The sequence below is a fragment of the Brassica napus genome, chromosome A3 (assembly GCF_020379485.1).
Source record: "Brassica napus cultivar Da-Ae chromosome A3, Da-Ae, whole genome shotgun sequence".
Taxonomy (NCBI): domain Eukaryota; kingdom Viridiplantae; phylum Streptophyta; class Magnoliopsida; order Brassicales; family Brassicaceae; genus Brassica; species Brassica napus.
Window position 1 is genome coordinate 23,421,384 of NC_063436.1, and position 18,003 is coordinate 23,439,386.

The following is an 18,003-nucleotide window of genomic DNA, read 5'->3' on the forward strand; positions in this document are numbered from 1 at the left end:
TAAAAATTTCAACAATAAAAATAAAAATAGATATTTTAATAGAGAAGAACATAATAATTAAACTAATAAACAAAACTGTAATTATATAACAAAATTTTTATATTTATTAAAAATATTAATCAAATATTAATCATTAAATTTTCTAATTAATTTTAAGATAAAAAAAAAGTAAATTACTCAATGTTTTATGGCATAATCAAACAAAGATAAAATTTGACAACTTTAGCTTTAGTATTTCAAAAATACATTCAGACCTATAATCACTAATATCTAATTATATTAGTTTTTAACAGTTGTTTACATTGTTTGTTACTTAGGAAATCCATGTATTTGTTAATAGGCTCATGTTTTTAATCTAAATTATTATAGTGATTTCGTTGTATACACTCAAATTCTAATGGTTGTATTATGAATGGTAATAGTGAACAGATGATGCTCTTGGATCTTTATTTTTTTTTTGCTGCCATTAGCGAATGTCTTGGATCTTTAATTATTTTTTGCTGCCATTAGCGAATGTTTCTTTTTTCACCACTGTCGCACGGCACTGGGTAAAAACCACAGCATGTAAAAATTTCTTTGTTTTTGCACAATATTAATAAAGTAACATGGTTATGTGAATACGAAAAGAACATTATGGTTAAACAGCAAACAAAAATCAGCTTCTTTTAATTACGAATTTACCGTTTATTTATTTGTATAAAAGACATTCGTAGCGCAATTCTTTACATAAATTATCCACCCAAATATTCAAGGGTTTGGGAAATAACAACGCAATAAACAAAACCTTTTGTTAATCACGTTCGATTTTACAAAAAAAAAAAAAAAATTAAACCGGTACCTTTACTTACATGTCACACATTTGGAAACTTACTTCCACGTAAAAGAAAAAAAAAACAAAAAAATCCCCATAAAGACAAAACTTACGTAACGACCCCATGTCCCATCACTACCGGGAAAATCATTCGCCGGCCGGACTTTGCTGTCCTAATAATTTTCCATGAAGAAAGGTTCTTCGTACGGGAAAGAGTCCCAGAATCCATCAACTTTGTGATCATTCACGTCTAGCAAAAGATCAGGGAGGTCGGAGAAAGCGTCGTCCGCGACTGAAGATGACGTGGCCGTGCTCGACGGAGACTCCGGTGGTTTCCATTCAACGGCGGCAGCTGTGGCGGCGGCTTGAATGTCTTTCGGATCGGAACTTGCCGGTCTCGGCAAATGGCAAGCGAGCTCCGGGAAATTGAGGTGAGCAGAGCCTCCTTTGATGGCTAAAGCCGCCACGTCGTGTGCACGCGCCGCCATCTCCGGCGTGGAGAAAGTACCGAGCCAGATTCTTGATTTCTTTTTTGGCTCTCTGATTTCAGACACCCATTTTCCCCATTGTCTCATTCTGACCCCACGAAAATTTGGATGCTTAGAAACACCCTTTTGATCATCTCTAGTTTTTGAACTGTTTATGGTTTTCTCCGGCGCCGGTGACCGGAGAATACGTTCCGGCCGGGGAAGAGAAGAGTCTTGCATCTAAAGGAATGAAAATGTAACACGAGAGATAGAGAGACAAGTTTTGGTCGGAAGATTACAAAGAAGTTTTGTTTTGTATTTAGGGTGTGAGAGAGTAGGAATAGTTGCGAGGAGAGACTGGTTTGCTCTTCTAATTTATAAATCCAAATACGAAAGCAATTATTTCTGTTTGTATGTTTATTCATTTTTATTATTTATAAATCAAATATCTAAAGCTAAAAAAAAGACCTTGACTGCGTTAAGATCCTTTTTTTTTGTAATTAGATTTCTTTGTTTTATGTATTTAACTATTTATAATATAATATTCACTATTTAGACTTGACCTGGACACTTGTTTATTTGAGTAGTCTAATTAGTCCTTCCAAATAAAAATATACGCACCTGAACTATGTCGGGTAAATTTAAATTATATTATTCTGATCGAATTTGAACAGAATCAATAATGGTTTGTTAGGCGGTCTACAAAATTAATCAAAGTAGTTAACAACATACATTAGTTTATGAACATAGATGTTAAGAAGTTTACGTCCACAATAAACTGAGCCGTAAATTAATAGTGTATGTAAGAAGATATACTTTTATATTTACTACTAGTTGTTTTTTTTTTTTTGACTAAGGGCTTTACTAGTTGGTTTCTAAATGAAAACACGCGGAGTTCTTTTAAGATGCATGAAATTTTGTTTTAAAAAAAAAATAAAAAAATTCTGGTTTGGATTTTAGGAAATGTATGAGAGAGATGTTAGACACTTCTAAAAAATATGGTTTAAAATCGTGACATACGTTAGCCATCTTTCAATAAAGTTTCAAAGAATTGTTCTTTTTGAAGTTCTTTAAAAAATCTATTTCAAAGTCACGATTTTCAACATGTGCATATAACTCTTGTATCTGTTATTTTTCATGGCAGGAGAGACAGTTTCAGTTTTTCACACGTACAATAAATATTAGGAAAAAAATTAAATGTAAGTGTAATTCGAGGTTGTAGCCTTGTAAGCCCTTATTTATTTTTATAAAAAAATTAAATGTAAGTCTAATCAACTCTTTACCTGACCGGACTAAATGAGGCAGCAAAGCAAGATATGCTCTGCTATTTCACTTTTTTTTTTCAAATGGTGATCTTTATATCTTTTACCTTGGGCTATTATTGATGGTGAAACACATGACTGCTAATAATTATGTTCCTACTAACAGAAAACGTTCAATCAAGAATAAGCTTTTGAACAGCACGATTTCTTTCTTCCGTTGTAGACTACAGCTGATAAGTTCAGTGATTCATAGCGTTTCCAACTTCTGGATCTCAGTTTTCATACTACCAAAAAGATGTATACAGAGAATTAACAATTTGTGTGCAGTTTTCTTATGGTCCGGTCCGATTTTAAGCACTAAACAAAACAAATATATTTTGTAAATATTGTTGTAAACCCAAAGAGGAGGGAAGTTTGGGGTTGTGATCGATCAAGGAAGCAAATTATGTCTTGTGTGTAAAGTTAGTTTGAAAAAATTTCTCATCTATTTCATCGTTGTGTGTAAGATGGATTAATCGCGATATTTGATTTGCAAGAACTTGTTCTGGCTAGCTTTTTATATTAATTCTGTTTATGAATTTCATAATATATTAATTAATTCAGCAGTTTATGAGAATTTATAATAATAGTAGATGTTACAAAATAATAAAAATATTTTATTTTAAAACTTATTAGTTAAAACTATAAAATATTACCTAGAATAAAATATATATTTTTGACTGGTGCATCACTTATTTCATTCGTTTTCACTTATTATATTAGTTTACATGAAAAATACTATGTAATAAATGAAAGAAGCTCATAACAAAAATTTAACATAAGACACATCCATTTGGTTGCTGCGACTGTAATCCGCAAAAAAAAAATTGTCGTTAATTTTTCTAACGATTGGTTGCGCAATACTAAAACGAACTATAAATTGTGAAGATGGTTTCAGAACCAGAGGGATGGCCAGCATTTGAAAACTACTTAGAAGATATTGAGCTTTTGAAAGGAATTTTTTTAAACTCAGACATCGTTTATGTTCCCCGAACGGAGAATAAATGGGCGGATAGCTTAGCACGCAGTGGTAGGAAACAAACGTCCTTCGTTGTTCACATGGATGCGGAATTGCCAATTTGGTTTACAGAGTGCAACATGAATCTGTAAATGCTTGCTGTCAAAAAAGAAAAAAAAATTTTGCCACACACAATCTGATCACCTGATCAATCCCATAACAGAAAAATGAACAATTGCGATTTAGGACCTGAATTAAAAGATTTTTACAAACATGACCATAATTAATTAAAAGATTTTTAAAATGTCAAAGAGAAACAAAAAAAAGAGAGGAGTTTTTTTAAAAAAAAAATTAGAAAAAGAGAGAAAAAGAAAGAAAGGAGTTCTAACTAATTAAAATCTCGCTGACCAAAAAAAAGAAGTTAAAATCTCTTTCCATTTTTTTAATAAGATGGAAGTACGAGGTTGGCATTCAACGTTTTTGGTTTGGTAGATAGTTGTAATATGTTAACTGATCTTACGGAAAACTCAGGAACGAAAGTGTTGGAAATCGGTAAAATTGCAAGGTATTAAAGTCAAAAGGCCTTCAAGACGATGCTAAAGACTGCACGTACCAGAAATGTCGCGCAAAATCAGATCAACCCTCCTACGGTCCTGCCATTGGCCTCAACTGGCCCCGATGATATGCTATGGAGACGTGGCGAAAATCCTTTCAAATAGTCCTTTTCACAAAGAAGATTTGGGATCAGAGCTAAGCTAAAACTCGTGTTTGTGGCACATGGTGTTTTGAAATCAGTTTTTTCAACCATATATATTTTTGGACAGCACGATAAATTTACCATAAATGGGACAACAGTTTTTAACAACGGTCAGTTTTAGAACAACTCCAATGATAAGAAACCATATAAATTTCAAAAAAATAGTATTAGTTAGTCAATTATATATATATTTTTTTAAGTTAATAAAAACACTAATTTTCTTTATATGATGACATGTGTATTTTGAGGTTACTAATAGATTCTAAAAACTTTTAAATTTAGAAATTTTTTGTCTACTCTCTCTTAATTTTATTGTTTTTTTTAAAAAAATATTTACAATTTCTCTTGTACTTATTGTTAGACGTGCTCTTAGAGTTTGTTTAGACCGTCTACAAATTATATTTTGCACTTGGACACTTGCGAATATAATTTATTTTTTTAGTTTAATTTATGAGACATTTTTAGTCAAGAAATTGTGTAGAAGATTGCTCCGGACGATGCACGTACGCAAAACGACATATATACACGTTATGTACATGTACAAAAGTATGATGTCGAAAATGTATACTCATAATTTAGAGGGAGCAAGTTACGTATTAGTTTGATCGTGGGGTCCATTTGACGCTTTATACGACGAAATAAAATGTAACACTAAAATTACAATTCTAAAACCAAGAGGTTGCATGCTCATCTTCGGAATTAGTCTTTCCACTTAGAAAACATCTAAGACTGGATATCTATATACTAATCTGAAAATACAATATTGTCAAATCGATGAAACCGATCGTATTAAAATTACATACACACAAAATATGCGAAATGTACAATTTATTTTGGAACATTCTAAACCGTATCCCATGCATAGACTATAAATACATGCATACCAGATACAGTTCTGTACTAACCCTAAAATTGTATGTTCTTATATATATATGTAAAATCAAATTAGGCTGATGATGAAAATATAACAGAGTAAATTAATTCGGATGTCATAATTCCTAAACACTTTAACAACTAACCATTAGAAAATGAAAGATGAATGCCATTTTTTAATTAATACAACAGTATGGTTTGTTAAACAGGAATACAAGTTAGACAACCCTAGCATTATTTTGCAGTATATTTATTCACCTACAAATTCGGCTATTAAATGCGTGATAAATATAAAGGTCTAAAGTTTTCCGTGGGGAAATGATTTTTTTTTGAACAAAGGCTTGTTCTGTGGGGAAATGATGCTAATTGAAAACAAAGCACAATCCTGAAAAGAGAATTTGAAGGAACCAATCCTGCAAACTTTGCATAAACAATATATTGCTGTATTAGTTACATAGCGGACTTCCAATTCTATTGGTCATTGCAATTATCATAACGAAAGTTTGATGGTCCATCCATATTTTCCAACAATATGAAGTATTTAATTATTTAGGTCGGATCCAAAAGCTTTTTAATATATAAATGGGAAATTTTGTCCGCCACCAAAACTAGTTTAAAGCAAGAAAGGTGTCGATTTAGCTGCTCTGGACAAGGTATTCTCTGCCAATTTTATTATTGCCTATCTTGCTACTAGAAACAGACTATTCGTAAATGATCGTATAGGTATAATACAAGTATGTGTATTTAACCAAATAGTGGTAATTTATTGGTAAGGTTAAGTTTGGGCACAGTGTAAACTTGTCTAATTTGTATTTAAGTTCAGTGAAGAAACACAGTACTTAGTCGGCTTAGATTAAGATTTGATCCATGCAATTTATATGGTAGTTTAGTAACATACAATTTGGTTATATTTGATATTAGTCAGAAGTCATTCCCAACCCAAGTCAGATAATGTGATATCTAATTTTTATATAGTATTAAATGTATTTTTTTGAAATCTATTGAATCAGCCGATAATACATATATATATAAAACATATATAGGTATATTTTTATAGGGAGATGTAGTGATCATATGATTCATAGTCCTGTTCGTTTGGTTGCTGCAGGTTTCGGCGTCAGCGGCGGCGGCAGCGTCGGCGGCGGCGGCAGCGTCAATGAGAACAGTTGTTGTTCGTTTTGCAGACGCTGACGCTGCCGCATACTATATTGCGACCGCAAGTTTTATCGGCATCAGCCGCAGGACGCGGCGTTCGGACGCAGCGTTCGGACGCAGCGTTCGGACGCGGCGTCAGACGCAGCTTTCTGCGTCAACGAAACGAACAAGAGTTGACGCAGAATGTTGACGCTGCCGCTGCCGCCGGTACCTGCGACAACCAAACGAACAGCCCTCATATCTATTTTGCGTCTCTATACACATATGCAGTTTGGTACTTCTTCTACCCAGACAGGTTGTATACATTGGATAATATCTCTAGTTTGATACATTAGTAAAACTATATGAAACTAATATTATCCTTAACCACTTGGTTACACACAAGTTCGAAGCAGACCTCCAAAGATGGTTTGAACTTTGAAGTATACCCGGGCTGATTTTCTCTTTCTTTTGTCATATTTCTTTAGATAAAGCAATCTTTCAAAAGTAAATGGCCACTTCATTATTCAATAAAACAGTTTAGTGTTTTCTAAAATAGAAAGTTTTGGAGGAAAATAAAATTTAAACTACAAACAGTTGAGCTTTTTCTAGAACATATTTGTATTTTTATACCATATTTCATGCATAAGGTAGAAGTTTATTACATCACATAATATAATCATAAAAGACACTAGGACTAAGTGGCGTAGGTTATCCTGAAACGCTCCTTAATATAGTCGCCGGCGAGTATAGGCGGGAATCTGCGCCATATAGAGACGAGGAGTTATATGATCCAAATATTTGAAAAAACAATTGGACTGAGATTCAGTAAAGTTTTTTCTCAAATACCTTGCAGGAGAAGTTTCGCTGCAACAAGTCTTCAAGCATTCTACATTACAATCTGGATTGGGAACTAAGAAGAACGCCACCTATCCAAAAAAAAAAACTTCTACTTAGACTAATTGTTTTGACACAAAATTTTAACAATTTGTATATTAATTAGAAAAAAAGAAGAAGTTACCGAGTAGCGCTCTTTTCCCACCGGCATCACTCTGTGCAACGTAGACCTAAACTTCCATTACAAGAAAACACGACATGTTTCATTCAGACAAAACCCAGAAACCAAACTCACTTCCATACTAATAAAGAAAATTGGAAGTTTACCGGAACAATCCGTTGGTCCATCTCTCCATCAAATCACCAATGTTGACGATAAACGCCCTAGGGTTAACGAAGTCCCAGAATTTTTCAACAATTGTTTCTAATCAACAGACCTACAAAATCAAGTTAGGTAGAAGCTAGACTTACCCTCCGAGTCTAGGAACATCTTCCCAAGTGCGTGGTTGTTTCGATTTGTCTCTACAAACCTAAGAGTTCACAGACAGTGTAAGGACATAAGGTTACTAACTACTAAGAGAAATAGCATGATGACAAGAATCAAGAGACATAATTACCTGAAGTCCTGGAACTTCATCAGTCAAAAGAAGAGTGACCGTTCCATAATCTGAGTGAGCTGAGGCACCATATGTTTCTACATCCGATGAAATCACTTCACCTATAATCATCATTAGAGGAGAAGAGATCAAAACCTGACTCCAACTCCTGGAATATGTTTCAAGTTTCCACTGATTACATTTTGTTTTGGATAAATGTGCCTCTGCTATGTTATAAGATCTCAGTCTTAACAGAATTAACCGGAATTTGATGCACAGACATACCTGGATAGCGTATGAGCCGAACAACTGCTGCAGGATCATTCAAGGCTCCAATTTTAATGAAGAAGTCCTCATCTAAATCTAATGCCAAGGCAACCAAGCCGAGCAACTTTCTACCCACGGACCTTAAAGCAGCGAAGCAATATATTAAACGCAACTAGCAAACTGATCTAGGAAAGGAATATGGAAGCTCAAAGAGATAAAAATAAGTTGAAAATAATATTATTTTAAGAATACACGAAAACCTGCGATCTAAGTGGCTACGATAGACTATATTTTAGCCTTACCATCAAGGTCGAAATCTAACTAACTTTTGAAATGGAATTGAGACCGAGACGCGGTGGCAGTGTGTTGTTTAAGATAAACTTTGCAGAAGAGGGAAAAATGCTTACATTACATTCTTGTAGTAACATTCCATGGTTTGCCTCCATGATGGCAAGAGATCTTCACAATACACATAACCAGTGAGAGAGGTAAAGACAAAAATATTTGGATAAAAACCTATGAACAGAACAGGTAGCAAGAAAATACTTTCAGAAGGCCATTGATTTGGGTAACACTGACCGCGAACGCCTTCTGAAGAGCCAAGAAAAAAGCTTTCCTTGGAATCACCTAACAAAGAAAGATGAACCGGTCATGGGTATATTGCTTTAAGTTTTGGTGATTATAGAATTCTTAAAGAGATTAAATTTTAGTTGTTAAAATATATATATACGAATTGTTTAGTAACTGTTTCAAATCCCATAAATGATGAATTTAGGAGCATGATTTATGAAAGTTCTTAGGGTGAGGTTTTTAACGGAATATATAAAACCGTCTTTTAACTTTTAACTAAAAAGGTAAGAACCAGCTCTTAAATAAAATATTTAAAAACCAGTTGTTAGTTTTTTTAGTTAAAGATTAAGAGACGGTTTCTTATATTCCACCAAGAACTCCATTCTAAAAACCCCTCCATTAATCTATTAGGGATAAATGTTCCACATCGGATATTGGAAGAGATCCTTAACAATATATAAGATGGATGGGCCACTCTACTTAGTACCAATTGGTTTTAGGTTAGAAGTCCATCTAGCTTAACATGGTATCAGAGTCCGATCCATGCAGTCCAATCCGATCCATTATCGATCCAGCCTAAAGTCGGCCCATCGATCCTTCCCCGAACATTCCGAGATTGACGCTCAAAGAGCCATCATCTCGAGGGGACGTATTAGGGATAAATGTCCCACATCGGATATTAGAAGGGATCCTTAGCAATATATAAAATGGATAGACCACTCCACTTAGCACCAATTGGTTTTAGGTTGGAAACCCATCTAGCTTAACATATTCATGCTCTAAGGATCTGATCTGCTCAGAAATCCATATGCAAAATGTTAAAACATGAGCAAAACCTATGGTGGTCAAGGACGTGTCGAGTTTCTCAGCATACAGTGGAGTATAACCGAGAAAATCACGGTGTAGTGAAACCATCTTATCCTCTAGTGGGAGATTGAAGAATCTTTTGCTCTCCCTGAAAACCCCTTCCATCAATTCTTCCGGGATGCCATGATTTTTAACATAGAAGAATCCATGTTCCACACATGCCTTATATAACACAGACAAATAACATCAAACAGTTTATTAGTATAGAGACATGATCTCAACACTCAAGCAAACAAACACCTCAATTTTCGTCAATTGATGCTATAGGTACTAGGCATATGACTCCTATGATAGGAGCCCTATCATCACCGTCACTTACTACTATTGTCATTTACTACTACTACTCTGACTCTTGTAAACAAATAACAGAGATAGAGAGAGATGTGAATAAGAACCCGGCGAATCAACCGTGCAGTGGTGATTTTGTCCGGTGAAGAAATATCAACGATCGGAAGTACAAGTGACGTCTCCATTTTCGTAATCTCTTATCGTTTTGTGACTGATACGGTGCAAAAATACTAGTAATAGATTGAATGTCCGGTGAATGTTCTATCTTTTTAACGTCATGTCATCACTGTGTGACTGATTAACTGACACATCAGCTCAGCTTTTACGGTGCAAAATAATTGAATAAAATATCTGCGAATATAGTAGGCCATAAAGGGCTTATAGAAATTTCACTTCACAGATTAAATCCATTTAGGCATGCGGCTCATCTCTTTTTTTTTGTGCAACGCGGCTGATCTCATAATATTCAAGGTTTTAAGTTTTAACATGAGACACTTTTGTTTTAATTTAAGAAAGTCTCAAGCTTCTCAGGAGATAGAATTTGAGGCAAGTTATCTATACTAGGAATCATTCCTAAAAATCTACTTAAACAAGGTTATTGGACCATTTCACTAGACTTAACTATTTATTTGGTCTTAACTTATATTTTTCAAACTATATAAATACTTTACATAATTTAAATGAATTCATTTATTATTCTCTTATAGTCTATTATATAATTGCTCTAACAATAAATCCATATAGATATATGACAAATTATTCAAATGTGATCATTACCACATATAATTTTATTAATAGTATAAATTTTTAATGGTTTAGTTATGTTTAATAGGTATATAATTTGTATTTTAAAATTTTAAATACTCATTTGGTCCTTACTTTGGTTTCTATTTTTTCTATGTTCGATTATTTATGAAATTCAGCTTAATTTTGAGTTTTTTTCCAGTTTGGTACAGTTCAATGCACTCTGGTAAATATACTCAAACCTATACATTATCTCTTATATAAGAAGAATTTATTTAATTTCAAAAATAAATCCGCGCTTAGAAGGCGCGGGTCAAAATCTAGTATTACTTTACAAGTTCTGATTCGTATATCAAGATGGCATATATTGTTATGGTTATTAACATCAAAAACTATAACAATTCTCAAAAAGAAAAAACATCCTAAGCTGTATAAACGTACAGTAATACTGTTTTTACTTCTAATACATACATGAAAGTCAATTAGTTTTATAGAAAAAGGACATAAAACGAAAAAGACAGATTATTTTAGTATTTTTGTGTTGAAGATCATGACAAACAATGCAGACACTTATTAGTTATTATACATGGGAAACGTTTCGGAAACGTCAGTTGAGTGCAATACCCGTGAATCATAGAAATCAGAAATGATTCAAACTTTACGAATACACAAAGTACTGTAAATCGTAAATCTATGACGTCGGAAGTTCTTTGTATGTTGAAAGGTTGATCAGTTTGGACCACAGAGATGTCACTACTATGCGTAATACGTCTGCAATATAAGGGTAAGTTTAATTAGTCTGCAATATAAGGTTAAGTTTAATTGATCATGTGGTCTTCCAATTTATTGTTTTTTATAGTTTTTGTGGGATTAAAAAGTCTTTAAACAATTAGAAATTAAAACCAAATTATACGAAAGGTGGAAACTCTACTGTTGACAATATTAATTCTGTCACCAAACAGAACTACATTATTAATTCCCATAAAATATAATTTTTTTTCTTTGATATTTTATTCAATGAGTGAAAGTCTAAATAGACAGAGCTTTACAAAATAAAACAAAGGTTCAAAAATGAGCAAAATGATATCCTAACATTTGATTAGGAGCCCAACATTTGACACCTTTAGGTTGAATCTTGATCACCCAAGATCAATTCCTATAGCCCATGAATTCTCCCTTCTTATAAGAAAGAAAGCTTTGTCTTTTATTGCATTTTAGGTAGTAATCTAGTTTAAAATCATCTCAAAAACTGGTAGCACTTAGATTAAGCATGGTCTTACATTCTCTTTGCATCATAATCACTTAGGATTGGTTTGACATCCTTTAATCTACAACATTTGATTAGGAGCCTTGAAACTCCTATCATCACAAAACAATCGTAACAACAAAAGTCTAACACAAAGGCCAGTCTATATAATACTTTTGAAGCCATAAGAACATCTCTAATGGTTGGCTTCATTTTTATCTTCAAAAGTTCACTATTTTCAAAATGAAAAAAAAAATGAAGTAACATTCACTCCAATGGTTTGCTTCATTTCTTTCTTATAAAAGAAATATTCTAAGTATATTCCATCTCCACTTTATCATTAATTATCAATAGACACCTTATACTTTTTTATATTTACTTATTTTACCTAACTATTTTGTTTTAACAATAATCCAACATAATCATTATTTAATATAAATTTAATATTCTCATATAATGAGTTTATTACATAACATGAATAAACAAACACAAAAAACATCATAATTTGTATAAAAACACTATATATAACTTTTTCTACAATTGATTAACAAAAGTATTTAGAATAAAAAATGAGCTTATTTATCTTTGATTCTTTTAAATCGAGTTAAACAGTTCTTAAAACAAATATTCATATGTTTTTAATATATACATCTGATTAGATAAAAATAATAGTCAAAATTTTGAAATTAATTGGATTATATTAAAGCATATAGTTTATTTTGGCAAAAGATAAAAATAAATAAAAGTTAAGGACCAATTTATAATGAAAAAGTTCATCTTCCAAAAATGAAGATATGTACAGTAGATCTTCAAATTTGAAGCAACACTGTTTATTGCTTCATTTTGAAGCCAAAAATGAAGTAGGATTAGAGCAAAACTTACTTCAAAATGAAGCAAAAAGTGAAAAATGAAGTGGGGTTGGAGATGATCTAAGTCCAACAAAAGAAAACCGTTGGAGAAGAAAAGATCAGTCACCCACCACGTGTTCTAACGCTAGCGTTTGAGAAACACGCGTCAAGATAAGGATCCACCATCTTCCTCGGGTGTTAGAAAGGAGCCACGACGACGGAGCTCCAGAAGACTAACCGGAGAAGAAGCCATTCAAATAAAACAGCCCTAACCCAATCAAAATCGAAAATTCTAATCCGACGGATCAATCGTTTCAGTAAAGATAACTTAACTGCCTACAACCGACCTAACAATCTTCGATTTTCCTACATAATCGATCATATATCTTTTATTATATTGATAAACTTGAAAATGAAACACTCCACACAAGGAAAGAGCAATCTAAGAGTCAGATGAAGAGACGGTTGAAACAGAGGACCACATAAACGATGATCGAACAAAAATCGGAAAAAAATCGGGAAAAAATGACGAAATCGGTGTTGTATGAACAACTGCTTTCCGGAGTCAAAATTCGGCGAAGATGGTACTGAAGAAACTACCTCTTCTCAGAGTCAAAGTCCGATGCACGGGAGAGTAGATCGGATTAAGATCCGGTGAATAAAACTCGAGAGTTTCTCTCTTCTATGTAAAATATTTTAGAGAGGGAATAGAGCTGAGAGAGAAAGCTCCACTGTTCCCATAAAATATAATATATATGATGCTATGAATATGATTTACAAACTTGTTTGAAATGCAATAACCTTGAAATTAACCACGATTGACCAAGGTTGTCTAACGTACTGCATTGACTTTGTCACTTTCACACCTAAACGATTGTTTTTCTTTTGTTATTATGTTAACATACCTAGAGTTCGTAAAAGTACGCAAGTACAATCGGTTGGTACAATATATATATATATAATATAAATTATAAATTCAATCAGCTGACCAACTACATTACACAATAGATAGATAATCCTTTAGTTTGTCAAAGTTACTACTTTATATCCTACGCGGTGTTTTTATTGTTTAGTTTAGATTTTAAAATTAAAACAAAAGAACCGTTAGTTACTGGTTCTTAGAATGTTTATATAGACCAAAATATGTGAATTTATTCTTTTTTTTTCTGTCTCTTTTTAAGCCCATATTATTTGTCAAAAACACTTTTGTAAATACAATCGGAAACTAATTTTAACAAAGGAATGTGCTCATGTCCATGCTTAGTCGGACACTACAACGTAATCCGGATATTCAGTACTACTTAACTAACTAAAAACAAAACAATGATCATAATATACTAACTTTTAAGCACACATCAATTTTTTTATTTGTGGTTTTTCCTGGCAAACTTTTCATCTCTTATAACAAACAGACGGTTTACTACTTTTTGTGCCATACTGATTTTGATTGTACCCTTTATAGGACACATTCCAGCCATCCTAGAATATAGGAAGACGGCATAATAGACCAAAACTGATCTACTCTATCTAATTCAAGTTTATACTGCCCGTTAAGTCAGACTCATCCATGGAAACTGCAAAACAACTGTATTCATATAATAATATAGTAGTTCTGAATAACTGCATTGTCACTTTTATTTTTCGTTTAGCTTCAACTAAGTTCAAATTTGTGTGTTTCTTAAAATATATATCCTATCTAGTACTTTTAAAAAGGAAAAAAAATTTATTTCGGTCACATTATGTTACAAACTCATGCATTTACAAAGTAACTAGTAACCAATGCAACATTCATATATACCGTACGTAATTGTATTTTTTTTGTTTTTAAGATTACAATAGTAAAAGCAGTAATGGCGGCACTGCCCATCGAAGTACCATTTGTAGTTTATAATTTTGTATCGTTTGCATGTTCCAAGAAAAATAGCAAGACCTTTTTCTTTAGAACACACGGAACTTGTAAAGACTAGTAGTAACGGAAACGGTCTAAAATATCCTAGAAAATGGCCAGCCAAAACATTCCTAGAATTTCAATATTCCTTAAAAATAGGAAGGCGGAAAACAAATCAAACAAAACACAAAGTCAAGTCAAACAAACGAAGGTCAAAATGATAATAACTTTCAAAACTCAAGGCTAATAAAAATCCAAATTACGTGACAGCCGCCACCATGATGTTTATTTAAATACCCGAACATACTTTCTTTTGGCATCTATGGTCTTCTCCTATACAAACTCTCTCTACTCAATCGCTCATGCAGACACTTACGCCTAACGTCGAGTTATTCCACGCGAAACGCAGACATTTCACATGCAGTACTCAAACCTCGACCTTCATCCCGACAAAGCCACTTTCTGTTTTTCCGGCGACTAAAAACAACCGAGAACATCTCAGAAACCTAGAGAATGTTCTCAAGACCTCGTCAAACTCTATAGAAAACTTCAACAACAAGGTATCTTCTCGCCAAGACAAGACGACGACGTTACTCGGAGGTTTGAACTTGGCGAGACTCTGGCCTCAGATGAAAGCCGCCGTCGACGAAATGTCCCCCAAGAATCTGAAGCGGCTTCAAAGGCTTCTCTCGAAATCATCAGAAGAGCGTTCGCCGAAGAATAAACTCGGGTCTAAATGGCGGGAGCTACACGGGTCGAACAACTGGGCCGGGTTGCTGGATCCACTAGACGAGGATCTCAGGCGAGAGCTTGTCCGTTACGGAGAGTTTGTGCAGGCGGCTTACCAAGGGTTTCACTCGGACCCGGAAGGTTCGCCGAGAGACGTAGCCTTACCAGACGGGTCTTACAAAGTAACGAAGAGTCTTTACGCCACATCATCAGTTCGTTTGCCTAAGTGGATTGATGACGTGGCACCTGATCTAAGGTGGATGACTAAGCAGACGAGCTGGGTTGGGTACGTGGCGGTCTGCGAAGATCCAAAGGAGATCCGACGGATGGGGAGGAGGGAGATCGTCATCGCGCTCCGCGGAACCGCCACGTTGCTCGAGTGGTCAGAGAATTTCAGGCCGAATCTCGTTTCGATGCCCGAGCCCAAACCCGATCCATCCGACCCGACTCGGCCCAAGGTGGAGTGCGGATTCAACAGCCTCTACACAACGGGTAGCCAACACGCGCCTAGCCTCGCCGACTCTTTGGTCGCGGAGATCAGCAGGCTCGTCGATCTATACGCAGGAGAGGAGCTGAGCATAAGCGTCACTGGACACAGCCTCGGCGCCGCCATAGCTCTCCTAGCCGCCGACGATATCGCGGAGCGTGTTACGCACGCGCCTCCGGTGTCGGTATTTTCCTTCGGCGGACCTCGCGTCGGAAACAGGGAGTTCGCCGATCGGCTGGATTCGAAAGGAGTGAAAGTCCTCCGCGTCGTGAACAGCCAGGACGTGGTGACGAAAGTTCCCGGAATATTCGCCGATAATGATAAGAACAAGCAGGGGCAGAATCGTAATAACGGGGGTATAAGGGAGATGGTGGAGAGGAACAATCCATGGGCTTACTCGCACGTGGGAGCTGAGCTGCGCGTGGACATGAAGATGTCTCCGTATTTGAAACCTAACGCTGACGTGGCGTGCTGTCATGACTTGGAGGCCTACTTGCACTTAGTCGACGGGTTTTTAGCTTCGAACTGTCCGTTCAGAACAAACGCGAAACGGAGTTTGAGAAAGCTGTTGGATGAGCAACGGTCCAACGTCAAGGTTTTGTATACAGGAAAGTCTTTGAGACGCAACCGTAGTTCTGTTCTTGATTACGGAGACGTTTTGCCAAGTCCGTCGTCATGAGCTCTGAATTTTTTGGCTTCTATTCTTTAATCTTTATGATATTTTATTTTATTATTTGGTGGTGAAAAACCTCTGTGTTTTATTTATTTGTTATGATATATCTATCGCAATTGGCCAGTTAAATCCAAATGTTTTTGTTGTACTATGTGCCGATGATAAAGTTGTGTAATGGAGAAGACTTTTGTGTTTGTTTTAATAAATGGTAATTTTCTTTTATAAATAAAACATTATTTTTAGCATCAAAAGGTCATTACAATATTCAAATGTAAAATATTTTTAATAGTAGATATTCGAACATGAAAATCCCAATCATATTTATACTTTATTAATGTTAAATAAATAGTAGAAGAGTTTATGAACTTTGTTTGAATTTTTTGTTTGAATTTTTCATATTTAAATATTTTATTGGTAAGAAATGAGATAAAATAAAATGATTTATGAAATAACATAATAAAATATTATGCTATATAATCGAGAAATAATATAAAATAAAGTCATTTACATATAGAGTCACTTTATAAGTTTTTATTACACTGTAGAACAGTTATTGCTACTGAGGTAGTTTTTTTTAACCAAGTCAAAACTAGACGTATCATTTACTACTACATATAAAAATAACCCCAGCATCATATCACTCTAGCTTTTTAAAATGTTACAAAAGTATGTGCACACTACACGTATCATTTCCTAATACATATAAAAATATCACTAAAGGTGATTTTGCTCAGCCGCTTTTTCGGCCATATCCAAAAGCGCACATTCTTTTCTTCATTTCGACATTATCCTTTACATCTGTTCAATACATGGCTTCACTTGATTGCTAGTTGTGTAATAGTTTTGGTGTAATAAAACAATACACTCTTTTTTGGTCTACAAGACTACAACTTGATCTTTTTATCCGTCGTCTTCTTATTTACGAAACATGTTTAAGACAGACAAAACCTTAATTTCTCATGTTATCTGTTGTCTGAACCAGACCTTGTCGGAGATTTCTATGTGTTTGTAATAACCGCTAAAAGTGTCATTCTTTTATATGACCCCGGAGAAAACTGTGACTTCCCTTATAAAGATGATTCCTACTCTTGTATGGATTCTCTGAGTTGCTAAAAGTTTTATGCTTACATTCTTTTCCACAGGCCTCATACAAGACATTCTCTAGAAGCATAATATCTACTTCGTTTGAAGCTTAAGCAGGTTCCTATGCGCCTTTCGGAGAGAGAAGGTTATGATGGCACATGCGGTACGTGTGACGTTTGCTTTTTGAGTGTTTTGTACAAAAATGTTGCCGCGCATATTTTTGCCAGGTGGACTACAGCCTCATGCCATTGCAGGCCCATTAACAAGTGAGCCCATACAACTATGTTTTATAGGCGCCATTATTTGTGTTGAGAGAGAGAGAGACATATAGTGCTGGGCATTCGGGTTTTCAGTTCGGGTCGGTTCGGTTTATTCAGTTTTCGGGTTATTCGGTTTGGGATGTTTAGGAACCGTTTAGGAACCGGACATTTTTCGGATCGGTTTGGTTCGGATAATGTCGGGTTCAGGTCGGGTTTCTATTTCTTTATAAAACCCAAATAGAACCGTATTACAAATAATTCGGATTTGGTTCGGGTTTAAAACCCAAAAACCAAAAAACCCCCGAAAATTCGAGCTAAA

At 34.6% G+C, this 18,003-nt stretch overlaps 3 protein-coding genes across 3 annotated transcripts; 1 reads left to right on the top strand and 2 right to left on the bottom strand.

Moving 5' to 3' along the window:
• Nucleotides 1–668: 668 nt before the first annotated feature.
• LOC106444405 (ethylene-responsive transcription factor ERF039-like) lies at nt 669–6,648 on the bottom strand. Its single transcript, XM_048776807.1, has one exon. It carries the CDS (start codon nt 1,516–1,518, stop codon nt 985–987), a length of 534 nt encoding a protein of 177 aa, XP_048632764.1. The 5' UTR covers nt 1,519–6,648; the 3' UTR covers nt 669–984.
• A 221-nt stretch (nt 6,649–6,869) lies between these two features.
• Nucleotides 6,870–10,016, bottom strand: LOC106440268 (2-oxoglutarate-Fe(II) type oxidoreductase hxnY). Its single transcript, XM_013881889.3, has 11 exons — nt 9,834–10,016; nt 9,408–9,600; nt 8,548–8,628; nt 8,409–8,460; nt 8,020–8,141; nt 7,756–7,856; nt 7,610–7,668; nt 7,466–7,522; nt 7,323–7,368; nt 7,151–7,230; nt 6,870–7,062 (listed from the first exon to the last, which is right to left on the bottom strand). The coding sequence occupies exons 1-11, from the start codon at nt 9,909–9,911 to the stop codon at nt 6,999–7,001; spliced, it is 933 nt and encodes a 310-aa protein (XP_013737343.1). The 5' UTR covers nt 9,912–10,016; the 3' UTR covers nt 6,870–6,998.
• Nucleotides 10,017–13,957: 3,941 nt separating this feature from the next.
• On the top strand, nt 13,958–16,572 carry LOC106440267 (phospholipase A1-Ibeta2, chloroplastic). Its single transcript, XM_013881888.3, has one exon. The coding sequence runs from the start codon at nt 14,815–14,817 to the stop codon at nt 16,345–16,347; it is 1,533 nt and encodes a 510-aa protein (XP_013737342.2). The 5' UTR covers nt 13,958–14,814; the 3' UTR covers nt 16,348–16,572.
• Nucleotides 16,573–18,003: the final 1,431 nt, after the last annotated feature.